Genomic DNA, 18,563 nt, shown 5'->3' with positions numbered 1-18,563 from the left:
CAGGCAGGCTTGGATGCGGAGAAGCAGCTCATCTGCGGCTACACGTCAGGGGCGCTGACGAGGGACAAGGACTCCCGTGCCCTGGAGGCACCAGGAAACCAGACTGTCACTAGATTTCAGTGAGATGACTGAATGTTCCCAGTCGAAAGGCTGCCCAGGACCAGGTTTGACAGACTGATGCTGGATGGTTCAGGCCAACCTGCACAGGTAAGGGCAGCTTGGCCTGCAAGAGCCCCTCTGCAGGTGATAGGGACACACCGAGCGGAGGCCCAAGCTCACAGGGGCCAGGCTGGTTTGCAGACGGTCTCCTGCCCAGCTAGGGTGCACCCACTCCAAATCGACAGTGCACACAGACCAGGGCAACAGCGTAGACTTTCCATCTTTCCCCGCAGCTCATACCCCCGTGCCAGTTCTACAGAGGTGAACAGTGATCTTGGTGATTCCATTACATCTCTACACACATTACACTATGTAGAGAGCTAGGTGATAAATAAATGAGCTGAAGGAATAAGGCACGTGCGTGGACTGAAGGGTCGCAGCAAGGTGTGAAGGTCCCCAAGTGACCCACGCTTGTCATCTGATATATGACTGTGTGTCCTCTATACAGGCACGATGGCCGTGGTCACCAGGTCCAGACCATCCTTGCCCCCACCTGGCAAGGCAAGGGCAGAGCCTGGTGCAGGAAGAAGCAGTGGGCTGCTCCGTTCTGCAGCCGGCAAGGGGCTCTGCAACAGTCCTGGGCTTCTTAGGAGGCCCTATGGTCTCCGGCCTCCAGTCTCATCCCAGATGCCGGGCCCGGCTTGCCCTCTCCTCTCCCACGCCGTCGCCCTGGACTGCCCAGCCCCCACCTAAGCTGTGCTCCCGTTTGCTTCAAATGAGTGAAACCTGCATTGCTCAAACTGTCCAACTGTATTTCTGAAACGATCCAACTGTATTTTTGGAAAGACTGTCCCTTTTTATAGGTGGCCAGTGCCCAGATGCGTTCGTTCCTAGAGGAGAAATAAAGTCGTGCGGGTCCCCGTGGAGGAGGAAGCAGCACAGGCGGGATCAACCAGAGGGCCAGAGCGGTCCCAAGCCGTCCACTGGAGGCAGAGCTACCATGCTGCCCACAGATCTCTTCTTCTCCCTCAGGCAGAACCCACTGAATCACCCGGCTTTCCTTAACAAACCAAAAGATGGCACTTCCAGAAGCCACTGTGTGAGGCTGGACTCTAGTCTTACTCTCCCTGGAAATAAAACGGCAAAACACGTCACTCGTGAATTCCGGTGCTTTTTAGTTGCGACAAAGTGATTTAGCACCGGCTTCTGGGCTGATGGAAACCTATTTCAGGCGAGCAGCACAGGCCAAAACAAATGCTCGAACTCAAGTCCTGTTGTGTAATGAGGAAGTTTAATTAAGGCCCCACATTACAGCTGTAAATGTTCCTTTATATAATAAGGTCTAAATGAAACTGAACCTAATCAAAGTTACAATTCCTTCATTAGCAAATTACAAACAAGCCCGCGCAGCTGACGCGCCGGCGAGGATTATCACAACTAATTGCCTCGTTGTCACAGTCCAGCCTGAAACAGTGTTCAGATGTCCGTCTGCGAGAGCAAATTAGGGCCACGTCGGGCTATTCCTGTGATCACAAGGGGCTCTTGTACAGCGATCTGATTTACCCGTGTCGCCTGGCGGCCAGCAGCCCAATCAAAGGCACGCTACAAAGACAGCCTGTGAAGCCGGCCCGGCCTGGACAGCCACTCCATATGCAGGCGCACACGGCACTTCATTACAGCTGTGGTCACATTTCCTCTTTGCATTCTAATGATCCCATTTTAATACTCACAGGAACCTCTCCTAATTGATGTCAAGTGAGTGACTTCTACATTCATCAACACGGCACTTCAAACAACCCTGGCCCCCGGGCCAGCGTCCTCTCGGCCGACCTGGGTGTGTCTCCGGCGACGGGCAGGGAGGGGGACGCCACGTACCTGTTTAATTGGGATGGCTCGGCCGCTCCCGATGCTGTCCGCGCGGCTCTCCAGGCCTTTCTTCTCTTTGTCTGGGTCGCTCCCTTTCCGAGACTGCAAGGCAAAGGACAGTGGGCATCTGGGTGAGGGCCGCGCTCACACGCCCACGCCTCCCCCGACCCACACGCTTTCCCCCACAGGGACCTGGAGGCCACGTCTGGCACAGGGCTGTGCACATGGACACACACGCATCCCAGAAACAGACCCGCAAGCAGCTCATCTGCACTGACTCATCATGCCAGAGAATTTTCTAAACTTTCCCCCTGACTTTTTCATTGCGAAATTATCTTTTAATTCTTCTTTAAAGAGTTCAAAATTCAATTACTAGAAACCAATGGACCATCTAGGAAAGTAACGCCCAACAAGAAAACACATTCCAGAGCTGCAGTTAACACAGCCAAGGAGAAAAGGGGCTCCTTGCTGTTCCTGGGAAGACAGTCCACACAAATGTATATATTTAATTAACGTCTGAATGATTTAAAAAATTCTATTAACTAGTCAGCTGAACACCCTCCAACGCACCAAGGTGCAGCGGTGCTGCTTTCTCCGCTTCTGCGTGGTTAGGAAAACAGCAATTTCAAAGTTAAGCTAGTGCGCCGCGCCAGAGAACAAGGGGGAACATCCCGGAAACCTCCGCCCGGCGAGATGTCAGTACTCGGGAACAGCGAGCAGCTCTGTTTGTCTGCCACGTTCCAGAGCCAATTATCTCGGAAGGACCTCGGATGCTGCAGAACCACCCAGGGGCCGCTGGCCGGGGAGGGGGCCATGTGTGGTGACCAGGGAGCCACCACCCGAGGCGCACCTTGACTGGGACAAGACCACAAGAGCGCCACTGTCCAGGTCCGCATCCACTGATGGCAGGAGAAAGGGCGAGCGCCGTGATTTTCTGACAGATTTATTTTATTATGAGAGAAAGATCTGAGACTCGTCCTCCTTAATAACTGTGCTGACAAGTGACAACTTCACTCCATTACTTTTCAATGGGAACATTACTCACGCAATATTGAAAATGGAGAAACATTTTCATGTGCTTTTCAAATCTGAAATGATATATGAAATGGATAGACCCGGTGTGTCCGGTGCAGTCTGACGGCTGAGGAAACCCAGTCTCAAAGGGGTGGGAAGATGCAGCCAGGGTTCTAAAACCCTGTCGCAAGGGCTGGTGGCACAGGACGTGGCAAAGCCAGGCCGATGGGACGGGCTCACGACCCAGGAGAGGCTGCCGCTGGAATTCAGGCAGACGACAGGGAGAGAGGCTCCCGAGACGTCAAGGCAGCCCCAGCTCCTCAAAGGGCGCTGCCCCCAAGCCTCGGCGCTCAAGAGAACACGCTTCCTGTCTGGTCGCAGGGCCTCACCGCTATGAACACCTACTGTGTGCCTGGCAGCACGTGCCTTACTTCCTCTAGGATGGAAGAAAGCTGGAACGAAAAGACAGGAAGAACGGAAACAGGTCTGACCCTCCAGGCTGGGAGGGAAGGAGAGGCACTCATCAGTCCCTGGTCAGGAAGCGTCACTATGGTTTGGGGATTTTCTTTCAATTAATCCTTAAATTAATAAGGAGTAGTAAGGGCTACACGATGACCTCGCGTTCTTCCTTCACATTTTAATTCACAGGAAGACAGGCACTTCAGGTTTCTGGTTGTAAAATAAATTTTAAGGCTTGCAGAGAGAACATGTAAAACAATCTTAAGCTGACATACAGCATGAAGAGTACTTGGGGAATTTTTGAATTCTAAATTCCTAAATCTGGAAATCCATCTTCATTATTCTCTATTAACCAGAATAATTAACAAAACAAACATTTAAAAGAATTAACATCTTCCTCAGGGCAGCACATCTGTCCCCACAGCCACTTCTGTTCTCAGAGCAGAATTTCAGAAACCACGGGAAGCGGGAGGAGATGGCCAAGTGTACCGCCACGAAGGACTCAGAATACAGACTCAGAACGAATCCAGAGTCTGACCGCACACTCAGATGCGAACTGGAACCTAGGTGAGACTTCACCACAAAAATCGAACAAAAATTTCCTGAAAACTGACATTTTGGTGGAAAGAGTCATTGAATTTTAAGAAAGAGTCGGGCAAGCTGGTAGGCAGAAAGGCAGGCTGTATCTCAGGTCAACAATTACTCTGCCTAAAGAGGCTGCATCAGTTCATCTGAAATAAAAAAAACTAAACTCACTGGCCAAGGAACGCCGCAGCCTGTGCAAATCCCCAGCGAGGTCGCCCTGTTTTCCCGCAGACTATCCTCCTTGACAGCTGCGATGGCTCTGCAGACGCCAGGTGCAGCCGCCCTCGGTACACCAGTGCATCAGGGGAGCTGGGTCCAGCCCACTGCACGGGCTCAGAAGATCTGGAGACCTCAGGCCCTGAGAGTGACTGCTCAGCCTGCACAAACACTCACACAGGCCATCTGATGACCACCCGCTTCCTTACAAAGACCTTGAACTTCTCCCAGGCGACAAAAGAAGCCAGGAGAGACACGCCATCCACACCTGCGTACCTGGACAGAGCGCTCCTGAAAGAACCCTTCCTATCAAACAGAAACCCGCCCCGCCCCTTCTCCCCAGCAAGGAAGGGCTGAGGAAGTACCTGTCACGGGCACACAGCCTCTTTACAAAAACACGACCTGCCACTCAGAACTTCTACCTGTATACAAACGGCACAGTCTTGTTTTCACAGTGAGTTCCGTGGGCTGTTTAATGTTTTGCACAGGCTTGGGACACGGGCAGGCTCAGCTCTGTCTAATGGTACTGACACTACATAGCAAGTTTTGAAATACCACATCCGCAACACCACTGCTATAGAGTGAGAGCAGGCAGAGCAACACCACGCACCAGAGAAGGACAGGGACCGGGAAACGTGCACGGACTCGGCGGGGCTGTCCCCGGAAGGGAGGCAGGGAACCTGCATGCGGGAGGTGCCCTGGAGGGCTTCAACCTTCACCTGAGATCTGCTTACTGGCAGAAGCAGCAGCAGTGGGGGCAGCAGAACCTTCACATTTGACATACTGGACGGTGGCATGCGAGGTTTGTTCGTCCAGTATATTTAGAAACATTTTCCAATAAAGTGTCTCGACTGCATGTAAGTTGGGGTTACTAAATTAATCACTCTAAGAACTCATATTACTAAACCAGAGGTGAACAGTCTTTTAGTGGATGGTCTCTCAAAACAATGATTTTTCAAAAAGAGCAAAATAAAATATATTTTTTCACTTTTGATTAGTAAAGTATGATTCCTACAGCAAATATAATACGTGATTTGCTACTTTTACAGAGAGTTTAAATTGGTTCCATTTCATGTAAGGTATGTATTATTTGTTTTAAAAAATGTACATATGCAAACAAAAACATCTGGAAGTAGGAAATGTTAGCCCAGCCTATATATCACAGGTCTACTCTATAAAATATGTAAGAATGGTATTTGAAAAACGGTGTGTGTGCTCCTTAATTAACTATGGCCTCTTTATGATGCACTAATAAATAAGGTAGCTGGTGCCTCTTCACTTGCATATTATCATCCCAGATGCATGAATTTTTATTCACTAAGATTGTTCTCATGTGCCACATCTGTCCTCCTACTAGATACTTTTAAATAAATATACACTTTGACAATTTAAGCCAATAACTGACAAAGATCACCAGAGATGAAGAGTCTACCAAATTATATTAATAAACCGGAAACAGTAAGAATTTCGTTTTTTAATTCTTGAGATTTCAAAAGTAATTTGCCTTCTTTTCATTCCTTGAATGACACTGACATCTAGTGGAGTTAATCTAAGATCTTCCTCTTAAAAATACTCAGTACTTCATGCAATCACCACCATCATCACCACCACCACCACCATCACCATCAACACTACCACCTCTATCACCACCATCACCAAAACCACCACCACCACCACCACCACCATCACCACCATCATCACCACCATCATCAACATCACCATCACCATCATCAATACTACCACCTCTATCACCACCATCACCAAAACCACCATCATGACAACGACGACCACCACCACCACCACCACCACCACCACCACCATCACCACCATTATCACCATCACCACCACCATCATCAATCACCATCACCATTATCACCACCACCATCACCACCACCATCACCACCATTATCACCATCACCACCACCATCATCAATCACCATCACCATTATCACCACCACCATCACCACCACCACCATCATCACCATTATCACCATCACCACCACCATCACCACCACCATCATCATCACCATTGTCACCATCACCATCACCACCATCATCACCACTACCACCATCACTACCACCACCACCATTAGTCTGTCAACATTAAACCCAGTCACTGACATGTGGGCCCCACCTGGGATTTCAGTCAACTTTTCCTCAGCTCCTCTTATGACCTCACATTTCTGTTCTTAATAACAGTAGGGCAGCTGGATCTGGTTTCTAAAATGGTTTAGCCTCAAGTTGTCTTCCAGCATTTCTAGAAAGGAAGCGAACCCTGGCTGTCACTGCACGGATCCCAGGGCAGGCCGTCGTGAGCCGTGGCCACCGACTCGGTCAAGGCGCAGAGTGGCGGTCTTCACCGGCTCCGCCTGCCCCACCCAGCCTGCTCTGGCTCCCCTATGCGCACGTGCTGGATGGTGGTCTCCTCTCAGCACGAGGACCCCTCACTGCCCTCCAGACCGCCGCCGCCTCTGGCGACACACGCTTCTCCTGGAGGCTGAGCAGAACCAGGCTCTGCTGAGGCAGCTGTCATTAACTGGGTTATTACTGTGATTCTTCTTGCCTTGAAGTGCTCCCTCTAGGCCACAGGGACTGTCGGTTACCCAACCCAGGACACTTTTCTGGCACAATCCAACTCCATAGCTACCCGCTTAGAGGACGGGACAAGAATATGCTAGTGATCTTATAAATAGCTCTACTTTTCACCTTTTTTTTTTTGGTGTTGGAGATCTAACCCAGGGACGCTTTACCACTGAGCTATATCCCCAGTCCTTTTTATTTTATTTTATTTTATTTTGAAATAGGTCCCACTATGTTGCTGACAGTCTCATTAAGTTGCTGAGGCTGGCCTTGAACTTGTGATCCTCCTGCCTCAGCCTCCTGAATTGCTGGGATTACAGGCGGCACCCCCATGCCTAGCTAAACAGCTCTATTTCTGAAGGCATTTCCTGGATTTTTATTTATTTCATAGAATAGTAACCAAAGACAATGAGCAGCTAATGTGACCCGGCCGGTGCAGGAGGCTGGGTGTTCCCTCTCCCAGCTCCTAACGGGCAGCAGGGACAGACACAGAAACTGTCTTGTCAGTCACATTAACCAGCTTGCTGAGTCCAGAGGGGATGTGCAGCCTGTCCTGTGGGGAGAGCTAGGAGGGGTTGCTGGGGCGACCGCCCTGCTCAGTGTGTGCCACATGCACTGCGGGCCCACCAGATGTCCCCTGCACCACGATCACACAATGGCTCACCCTCTGCCTGGCTGTCCTGCAGCTACTTTTGCTAGACACCATCAGAGGTCCCTTTCGGAATTCCAGTGGTAACAAGGGGAAAGGGAAAGCAATGCCACAGGGCTCTTCCGCCCACCTGCACAAGTGCTACCCTTCCTAGTTCAGAGAGGTTAAGTAATTTGCCTAAGATCAAACAGCTGCAGCGGGGGAGGCCAGGGCCTGGGCCTGCTCTTTCTTATCAGTCTGCACAGCAGCATCTGCCAGAGTGGTGAGGTATAGGGCAATCAGCAAAGGAGCGGGCGCAGTCAGGTGGTACTGCGCTGTCAGCAGACCCTGGCAGTACAGATGGCAGCAGAGGGAAGAGGGGTCTACCAGACTCGGCCTGCACCCAGCATCAAGAGGGCCAACGCCAAACAAGGGAGGCAGGTCAGAAATGCCCTCCAGTGTCCCGTGGCGGTGCTCCCCTTCAGTGCAAGACAGGAAACACTAAACTACTTTGTGTCTGGGTCGGCGGCAGCCAACCAGAAGGAGGCAGGTGGAACCAGGGTGCCAGCAGGAAGGGCCCATCACCCTTTGTGGGTGGGGCTGGCCTGCAAGAGTCAGGAAGTTCAGCAGCACTTGGCTCCACCCTCAGCAGGTGCCTGTGGCACCTGACCCATCCACCCCACTCCCCGGAACCTCAGAAGCTGCCCAGAGTCCCTGCGTTGCCCTGGTTTGAAGGCTGAAACGCACAGTGGTCCGGGGGAGCGCGCCTGCCAAGTCCAGGACAGCGGCCCTGCCTGGGGTTCTGGGCTCCACGGCAAGGCCTCCAGCGGGGGACTGGCAATGCCTGTGGTGTGGCAGGAAGGGAAGCGCGGGGGTGCGGCAGCGTTGTGTCTCTTCTGTATTTCAGGAATGTCCTCATTTCGGTTTGTCCAGGGAGCCATCCACAGGCCAGGGCCCCATTCAGACCCTAAGTTTCTAAATCTGAGCCTAGATAACCTCATCTCCAATTTTCAAATACTCCTGGCTGATTCCCTCTCTGTGCATGAGCCTCCAGGAGGCCGAGGGCACATGGTGCTGAGAGCCATGGCCACCCCGGCCCCCAACTGCACCCGCGAAGTCCTCAGGCGCCAGCATGTGGAGAACAGGCCAGCTCCCAGCTCCCATCTGAAGGGTAGGGTGCACTCCCCTGAGAACTCCACACGGCCCTGTTTTGTGTCTACTGCAGCGAGTATCTACCTAGAGACTGTGAAAATACCTGTTAGAGACCCAGGATACCAGGCTCTCCATGCACAATGCTCAGCATCCAGAACTTGGCTGCTCACTCATTTCTTAGACTTCCAGAGATCGATGCTACTCTCACTACTTAGCTTAGATTCTGTGAAGACCACTGAGCCACATGGCCACCACACTAATAGGGACCAGGCTTCCTGGTGTCACTCAGCTTCTCCCCAGGGCGGACACTCACGGTAAAGAGGTTGGACCGGCGCTTGGACTGCTTCCGCACAGGCGTGGGGGTGTTGGCAGTGGGAGGCACATCGATCCGCAGCTCCTTCTGGCTGGTGCTTGGAGTCGACGGGACGGAGGAGGAGTAGTCGCTCAGACTCCCGCCGCCGTTACTTGTCTGCAGTGATCAAAACAAGGCTTTATTAAGGACAGGCGCCTGGGACCTAAGGTCACCACGCCAGTGGGGTCACAGTCAACCCGTTCTCAGGTCACAAGGGGAGAAGTGGGTGAGCTAGGGCGGAAGGAGGGCTTCTCTGACTCTGCCAGCTGTGTTTGCAGCAAGTCCGCCTGGCCTCCTCCTAGAAATCCCATCATGTCAGAGCTGTTTCGTCCAAGAAAGTGACCTAAGGAGTAGCGTAGACAGCACCATGTGCATTGCAGTATAGGGTGTTCTAGGTATCTTTTCAAATCCACATGGAGAGCTTCTTTATTTTCATTATATTTTCCACGGTGTGGGTAGACCATTGTTATTTAACCAGCCCTCTATGACACAATTTATTATTGTAAACAATGTTTCAATAAATAACCTTGTACATTAAAAAAAAAAAAAAATAGAAAGTGGCCTGAGGAAATGAAGTCTCTATCATTTAACTCAAATGTTTCTGACAGCTAAAATGTAATCATTTCCTTTTCCTCTGAAAAGCAAAGAGGCTGGTTAAACTAAATGGATTCCTGGTTCCTTCTCTGCTCTAGAATGGGTGCAGAGGGGCCAGGTTTGCCCAGCAGAACCACAATGAACATTCTACAGGTGACACTTTGGAAATCGGGGTGCTGCTGGAAGATGTTTAAAGATGCCCCCAGCAGAGCGTTGGTATTCCTGAGTGTGCCTTCATGGCCCTCAGCAGAGAACCGAGGAACAGATCCTCTTCCCGGGCACCAACCATCCACTGCACCCTCTGGAAACAAGGACCAAGAGATCACTACCCAGGAAATGTTGACCATAAAACCAGGACAGGCAAAGCCAAGCCAACAGTGTCCTTAGCAGACTTCTGGTTGAGTTCTTCAATGTGGCAATTATTTCATTTTCTTTCAAGTAAATAATTTAGCAAAACACTGTTGTGGGAAGAGCAGTTTCTGGAGGGCCTCAGGGAGAGAGCAGCTGTAACCAGACACTGCTGCCAGGTTCAGGCACACAGTGGGCTGACCCATCAAGATTCACCGACAATGGTCAACCCACAAGCAGACCAGGACCAGGACCAGGACCAGGACCAGGACCAGGACCAGGACCAGGACCAGAGCAGGGTGCCTTCAGAGACATTCTGGGCATGTCCTGGGCCAGCGAGGCTCATAACTCAGCAGCAGGAGATAGAACATGTTCAGGAACAACCCCCTCGACACCAGCTGGCCCCGGCAGTTTCTGAAGGAAACGTGGAGTCTATTAGAAGACGCTGCTGTCATCTATAGAGTGGAAACGAGCAGAGCTGACTTCTGCACTGGCAGTGAGCACTCTTCATGCTCTCCTTGGCTCCAGGTCCTCAGTCCCACTGCTTACGCCGCCTGACGTACCTGGCTTATATGCACGGCGGACACCTGTGCAGAACAGACCGAGGAGTGGCTGGGCGAGTTGGGTAGGGACTTGCAGGGACCTATGGACAGCTGCTGCTTCTTCCTTGTGGCAACAATCTTCTGGGCAACTGGTGGACATAGAGACAAAAGAGATCAACGTGAAGCTGGTTTACAATACAACAGAGAGCACTGGGGAGCCCTGGACCCGCCAATCCCTCCTTCACAATAACTTTCAGCTGGGCTCCCGACCATTTCCCTGTTGCCCAACAAGCAAGTTCTGGGCAATGTGCTCAGGAAGCCACCTTCCTCAAGGGAGAGCCGCCCTGCCCATTGCTCCCTGGTGTCCTTTTCCCTCATCTGCCTGAAATGCAGAGATGTCTGTAGCCCCAGCAACCTTCCTGGGCCATCAGGTGGTGCTGGAAATAGAAGTCACTCTTGGTGAGGCAGAACACAGCAGGCACTGGGCTCTGACTCCACCAGGGGCCTTAGCCCTGGGCAGACCACCTCAGAGGCCTCACCTGGGCAACCAAAAGCCCACCTTGTGAAATTTATCCTAAAATAACATCTTCCAGTCACTTGGAGCATTGATAATCCTAATGGAACAGGGAGATTTAACTAAACCCCGGGGAACGCCAAAATCCTTCTTTAACATTGCCTAAGGGATCACCTGTAACTCTACGAGCTATGGTGGAGACTGACACTCAAGCACAAGAAATTATATCAAAGACCCTTTTTATTTAAACATATTACCACACACACTGAAAGTTTATCTTAATCAATACACATCTAAATCCAACCAGCCATGACTTCTCCTGGCAAAGAGGCTCACTGATAAAGCATCCTGAGTTTGACTGGAAAGGAAGTCAACGATTAGGAAGCTCTTCCTGCACCAATGGGTGTCACTGCGGGAGGTTCATCTGAGTGGGTGTGTGTCTTGGGGAGTGGCTGTAACTGTGCTCAGTGACTCTCAACCCATCTCCCGATCTGGGTCATTTGTGTCCCCAAGATGCCCATGTGGAGGGACACCTTGCCTCTCCCGGCCTGCAGTGACGTCCTGGAAGCAGTCCACATGCTGCCCACAGACAATGCTCACTGATAATTTCTTTTCCAAATGAACACGATTTTAATAAGAAACTGGTCTGTCCAGAGCCTATGGTTTTTGTGTGAATGAATGATAGTATAAATATGATTAAGTAAAAGTGCAACGAATAAAAAATGGTTCAGGAGATGAAGCAGCGGCTCCATTAGTTACGTCCCACCTCCAATAGGCTCCACATCATCCTGAAAGGATGGTATCAATTAATTTATCTTCCTGTAGTGTATCGAACATACCCTTCATCAGCTAATCATGTTTAAATTACAGAGGAATATCGCGGCACTCTGTCATTTCAAAACCATTGGCGTATTGATCAGGGGTCTTTGAAGACATATATTAGAATATTTTAAAAATCATTGCATGAACTGAAAAATAAAATCTGAGATCAGCTTCCAATAGCTGCAAAACGTGTGTCACAGAGGTTCACTGAAATTCCAAAGACAAAAGCAAATTAACCTGAAATCATGGTCACTGGGCTGGGAGTGAATTTCTTTTCCTTTTGAAAATGGTAAAAAGGGCTCTGATGATCAACTGCACTGCTTTCTGTTTTTCTGCTGCCTCACTGCAATGTTCAACTGTGTGTGTGACCACACAGGTCACTGAACACGGGAGACGCGCACGGCCAGCAACAGGACAGGATGGGCCTGGAGAGCTCAGGGACACTTTCCACATGTTTCACTCCAAGGGAATGTTGGAGACTTTCCAAGAGAAGTCAAATATTTCACTAAAACCCTGATTTTATGGAACTCCAAGCATAAATGAGCAGTGTGTATCCTCCTACTCACAGGCTAGAATGAAGGCACGTTCATGATTAAAAAGAACATTTTCAAAACAAAGTCTGTCAACAACTACGTACAGAGCATGGATCACATCCCGAGGACTAAAATTCCACTGTCCCTTTAGTACTGCCCTCCATTAATGGAAAACAAAAATAAAAACAAAAGAAAACAAAACACACCCACTCTGAAATGACTGGCAGCATTCTTTTTATGACTATTTCCCATTTTAATTCCTTCCTACCCCTATATGTAAATGAAGAGAAGAAAATTATCTACAAATACCTTCTTCTAAAAGGTCGAGGCTGCTTTAGAACTGTAAGACCTGCCTGAGGAGGACGAGGACGGGGACGAGGACAGGGACAAGGTGAAGGCCCTGTGAAAGGCTCAGTGCCTTTCCATCAGGAGAATGGAAACCTACTATGGCAGCGACCGCGCTGTTACTTGCTTTGTGTCCCACGCGTCTAGGTGCCCTGCTTAAAGAGGCCCCCAAGGGCCTCGCTGGGCTGGACAAGAGCTAATGTGACAGCTGCCACTCACTGGCACCGTGGCCCAGGCCTGCCACTGCGGTTCGAGTCTGGGAGGGTCACAGGAGCTGGGTGGCGAGGGCGGTGGGGCATGTGGACGCCCTGCGGCCCCAGGACAAGGAAGGCCAGGGCGTGGAAGGCGCTGCTGTGGGACTGTGCCCCGGGTTAGAGGTGAGGCGTCCCCGGGAGCTCACGTGAGAGCCAATGGAGGTGGCCTGGGCCCTGGAGGGACCGGTGACGAGCACGAGCCCAATCGCTGGAGGCAGTGGGGGTGGCTGGGGAGGGGGCGCTGGGGAGTGGAGCCGGCTCCGCGTCCTGGGTGCGTCCCAACCCGTCTTCCTCTGCCACACCCTGAGGCCACAATGCTCTGCCTCACCTGGGGCGCAGAGGAATGGGTCAGCTACCTACAGACCGAGACCTCTAAAACCCTGGGCCCCAAATAAACTTTTCTCCACTAAAATGCTTCTTTTCAGGTCTTTCAGTTACAGCAGTGAAAAAGGCGACTAAAACAAAGGGTAATCACCACGTACTCAGGATATTCAGAATGTGTTCAAGTTGGTAGGTTTAAAAGAGGCCACGGCCCCAGGCTCTGCTGGCTGGGCAACCCTCAGAACCAGTTTCTGAATCTGGCCGTTCAACAGTTGGACATGTTACGTATTTTACGTCAGCACACATGAGTGTGTATATACAGCCACGTCGAATGGAAATGTGTGCACCTATCGAAAGCTACTGTCATGACCCAAGACCCTGCCCACCCAGAGCTGGTAAACCAGGGATGCCCTGGCTGCAGCCCACAGGCCTCAGGCACGGCAGGTGGTTTTCCTAAGGCACACCTCTCGTGACATTGTTCCACCTGCTTTTCAGCAGCTCTGGTCAGATAAACCTCACAGCTGGCTCTGTCGGGTCTTTGGGGGGCGGATGCTGCACTCCTGGTACTTCACACGCAAAAGCACCACTGTCTCTTCCAGAACACAGAGATCTTGGGACGTCCCACATGCCACGAGCATCGTGCAGAACCAGATGACCCCTGGGCATGGAGAGAGGTGGGGCGGTGCCTCGGGAAGGCCCAGAGGCCCATCTACGGAGAGCACAGGTCTGACCGACAGGGGCCAGGGCAAGACCCACGTGGCCACCAGCAAGCCAAACCGGAAGAGCAGGATTCTTCTACTGTAGCACAGCGAGGCCACTGCTCCTGGGGCTGAGGGACAATTCTGAACAAGCACAGATTTGCCGGAATTAAATGAGTCTAATAAATAAGTCTAATAGAATAACACCTTAAGTATTTACAGCAGATTCACTCATAAAAAACAACTGCCGTGAGACTGAACACTAACATCAGAGTCCACAAAAATACTCTCAGAGCACAATTTATGAGGCTGGAACTCACTGCGCGCGTTGTCTTTACCGGTGGTGCCACCACCCAACATTTATCACACTTTCACTGAAAGGCCCCAGGAGCCACAGGCCACCCAAGAGCTCCCAAAGGTGACAGAAACCAAGGCGGGCTGCAAACCTCCCAGAACAAATAGAAGGGCCCCTAACGTCTCCAGTCAGTTTTTAAATTACAGTAGAGTGGTCATTAAACCAGCTTATTAATTAAGAAGAAATTAATTACCAAATTATGTCGTTCTGAGCATGTGACTCAGGAGTGAGAAGGAATCTGAAGTGGAACTTTGCTCATCAAGAAAACCTCGAAGTCAATGGACGTGAGAGGTGCCACCCTGGGCACTGGGCGCAGGGGTGCAGACGGCACCTGCTCCCGACAGGCTTCCGTGGGGCCTAAGCTCTGAGCACAGAGTAAAACCAGGCGAGACAGGGAGAGAGGGCGGCAGCGCTGCATTGCCGAAGGCCTCAGGAGGTCAGGCTGCAACGGGCTGTGGAATCAGTCCGTGAGCCCGGCTGCCTGGCCCCGCACCTACACACCTGTGGGATCCCGCCACGCTGCGCGGACAAGTGGAACACACAGGCCGCCCCGACCCAGGACAACGGGCCCATTCCACGGACCCCAGAGCTACTGTGGAACTGCTGGGCACACACCAACCAAGGACACGAGGGGGATGAACCAGGAGTGAGGACGAGGTGGAAAGGTGGTGAGGCGGCAGGGGCTGAGGACGCCGCAAGGGCAACTAGAAACCCACCTGCAAAGGTCTGGTGTGCAGAGCAGAGCGACGGCATCGTCACTGTCCTTAGGCAAGGTGGGGCCACTGAACCCATCCCAGGACAAGTGACAAGACCCGTGCTTTGGAAGGCTTCATCCACGGCTTGGAAGGCACAGGTCACAGCTACCTGGAGTGTGGGCGAGGGCAGCGGGGCTGGACCCCAGCCCAGCAGGAGCTTCTCTTTGGGACCCACCTCCAGAACTGCTGCCACTCTACCCTCAGGAGCGAGTCATGTCTGGCAGGGTACTGAGCCCCTGGCTGCTCTTGTCATCTGATGGTTCAAAGCCATCAAAAGGAGTTCTTGGAAGGCGGCAGAAGCTCAGTAATGTTTTAGCTAAACCCCGGCAGTTTCTCCGACATTCCTAGGATATTCCCATGGGCATGGTGCACCTCCAAGGGGAAATATGATCTCTCCAAGATCCAGCTTCCCCCAGGCCTCTGAAACCAGGTCTGGGTTCTTCTCCCTGACTCTAGTCCTGCCCCACTGCAGAACACCCTTCGCACGGACACTTGTACTGTTCTCAGAACAGGTCTGGCCTTCACATCCATGTGCCAACGAAACAGACTGAAGCCATCAGAGGAAGTTCCCAGTGCGAGCACTCGCAGGAACGGTGAGGCTCCTGCAGCTGGACGGACCGTGCGGTCCACTCAGTGAGAAGGGGGCTCTTCTGCGGGATCCTGTCGGTGAGAACTTCCGAGAGGCTCTGGCAAGAACCAACGGCCTGCAGGTCCCTGCACCCCAGGCAGTGCACTTGGAAAATGGCTTTAACCACCTGCCTTCCCTGCATGGAAGCACGGAACACGACATCTGTGCGTGTTTACACACTCGCCCTTCTTTTCCCAGCGGTGCTGAGGATGGAGTCCAGGCTTGGTGCCCCCTAGGCAAACGCTCCACACCCCTAGCACCAACTGTATTTCTGTTAAGTATTTTTAAAATCAAACTCTGCTCCAAGACACACTGTGGTTAAAAAGGCAAGCTTTAATGTCTTCTGGCAAAACTCTCAAGTTTGTCCTGAAGTGATGAAGTCTGGATTCTTAATCTGAGATTCAGTTCTTGTCTGTATTCTTTTTATCTCGTTGTATTAAAACAAATTTATCTTCATTTATGTCGCAATTACCTATTAGGGTTGTTAATTTGCTGGAAATGAAGCTATTGTTTAATTGCTCCTATTAATCGGGAATTTAAATGCCGACGTAATAAACAGTTACCTTCAGGACCGGGCAAAGTCAAGGCCACTGACGTTGATTTCAGAATTTTAAAATGAGAACGATTTCTACTGTGTCCAAGGCAGCTGGATTTCTCTTTTTATTTCAGCGAAGAAGAACATAAAATATTAAAAAAAAAAAAAAAGTAACACTGAAACAAATATGGTCTATCTGACATTTTAAATATGTGCATCCAATTCTGACATAACTTAATTATTCGTGGCAAGGGTGACATCAAATCATGCTGTGAGAAATGCACAACCCTCCCTCTTTTACACACCTCCATAGCACAACAGTTCCTTGAAATTTAATTCCAGAGTTTGGTTGCCAGAGATCGGGAGGTGTGATTCCCACGGCTGCCCCAGGCACTGGGCCCGGGGCAGCAGGAAGCCGAGTACTGACAGGCCCGTCAAGGCCCAGATTCACAAGGGCTGTAGACGTCGCTCCTCTGCGAACTCGGCATCAACACGCCCTGTCGCAGGACTCCCTCCACCTGGCCTCCTCTACGGCCACACCAAAGCCGGGCTTCTGGGCACGATCCTGCTCTACTCAGCACTTCTCCCTCCTGTTTGGACGGAAAAGGGGCTTCATTCCAAATGATAGCCTCCAGCGATCCCTCGAGATCCATCTCAGGCCCCAGGCTGTTCCCTGCACCTACAGGACACCACCCACTAGATGGACAGTTCTGGAGACTCTGAGGTGCACTGGAGATGTTGTCAGTACTCCAACCACTGTGCCTTCCTCAGCTTCCAGAATGTTCCTGGTCTTGCCCTTGCTCCCAGAATGCCCTTGGTCATGTTTTCAGTCCCAGAATGTTCTTGGTCATGCCTGGTTCCAGAGTACTCCTGATCACGTTGTAGAATGCTCCTGATCATGCTCCAAATCCCAGAATGCTCCTGGTCTTGCTCTTGGTCCCAGAACGCTCCTGGTCTTGCTCTTGGTCCCAGAATGCTCCTGGTCTTGCTCTTGTTTCCAGAATGCTCCTACTGCTGGGTCTGTACTCAAGTGAAGTTAGGCCCGAGAGAAACCAAGCCAGCAGCTCACCAGCCAGTATTTGACATACGTGGAACTGGCTGCTCTTACCCCTCACTCTGTGCTCCCCTTTCTTAACAGCATCCCTCTGTCACTGGTTCACTGGTTCTTTCCTTACAACACTGAGCAAATAAAATGTGCCAGAGACTTGCCAGACAGGGAGAGACCACAGAGCCCAGACAAATCTGTCAGCAACATCGCTGAGAACACACCGGTCAAGCGGAATGCCCTGGGAGGCGCCCAATGCAGGGGACACTATATACCTCACCAGGAAGCCATCCTCAGCAATCTGGGCCCACAGCCAAAAACCGTCCCCTTTCTCCTCCCTGGTTTTAGAATTCAGCACCATGTCCTAGGCCTTGGCTCCCTCCCAAACCAATGTGTCAGTACGGGACACCTGTGGGAGTACAGTGCCCTAAGACAGGCCACCAGGGCTGGGTGCAACCCACGGTATAGCACTCTCCAGCATGCATGAGGCCCTGGCTTTGATCCTCAGCACCGGAGTCGGGGCGTAGGTGGCGGCACAAGAAACATAAAAGCAATTGCGAGAGGGAAAGGTCCAAGAACCACTTCAAGTAGGAAGTGCTCAGACAGATGACGAAATGTGGGAAAGCATCCTGTCTGCAGAGCAGCAACAAGAGCTCATGGTGAAGGAGGGCTCGAACCATCTGGAAAATGGTGTGGCAGGACTGGACACAGCAACACGGGGGAGAGCAGTCCCTGGGCGCAGCCCGAGGGCCATTCTAAACCAGGAGTCACAAGTAATCAGAGAAAGGAAGAAGTGAGAAAACCACTGCTGCTGACCACTGACCATAGGGCCAGGGCCATGTGCCACAGGCCAGCTCAGTCCCACACACCACAAAGGTGACGAAGCTGGGGCCTCTGAAAGGTACAGAGACCCTGAAGGGAGGGGACAGTGACAAGTCCTCAAAAGAAGCTAGAGAGGTATGTTGGAAAAAGATGTCCGGGCAAACTGGAAAGACAAATGGCGTGCTTGGTACTGAAGCCAGAGGCCCAAGGCACAGCCAGTGGATGTGCTCTGCTGCTACGGGCTGGAACTCTGGTAGATCTCCTAGACCTTACGGCCAGATGGGCTTCTCCTTCACCCCCTCACCTGCTCAGGAGTAAGAGGGCTCCCCTCCTATCTGGTACCAGGTTAGAAGGCAGAGCATCCCTCCCCGCAGCGTCCAGCTATCATTCGTTATTCATAATTCTGCTTAATTAAAAGAATAATCTTAAAATAAGCAGGCAGAGTTTAAAGGCAGATAACAAAGCTTAGGTTGGTGTGAAATGTAAAAGATATGCAAAAGA

At 51.4% G+C, this 18,563-nt stretch overlaps 1 protein-coding gene across 8 annotated transcripts in view; it reads right to left on the bottom strand.

Moving 5' to 3' along the window:
• The window catches only part of Agap1 (ArfGAP with GTPase domain, ankyrin repeat and PH domain 1), a 480,841-nt gene that overhangs the window by 244,681 nt on the left and 217,597 nt on the right, over positions 1-18,563 (bottom strand). For all 8 annotated transcript variants that reach the window (XM_047543038.1, XM_047543039.1, XM_047543040.1 and 5 more), the window contains 3 exons: positions 10,457-10,584; positions 8,913-9,068; positions 1,975-2,067 (listed from right to left, as the gene is read on the bottom strand). In XM_047543038.1, coding sequence (XP_047398994.1) covers positions 1,975-2,067; positions 8,913-9,068; positions 10,457-10,584 — 377 coding nt within the window. The remainder of the gene's footprint in view (positions 1-1,974; positions 2,068-8,912; positions 9,069-10,456; positions 10,585-18,563) is intronic.

This window comes from Sciurus carolinensis, chromosome 3 (assembly GCF_902686445.1).
Source record: "Sciurus carolinensis chromosome 3, mSciCar1.2, whole genome shotgun sequence".
Lineage (NCBI taxonomy): Eukaryota > Metazoa > Chordata > Mammalia > Rodentia > Sciuridae > Sciurus > Sciurus carolinensis.
Note: the sequence above shows the minus strand (reverse complement) of the source record. Positions and strands in the feature narration are given on the sequence as shown.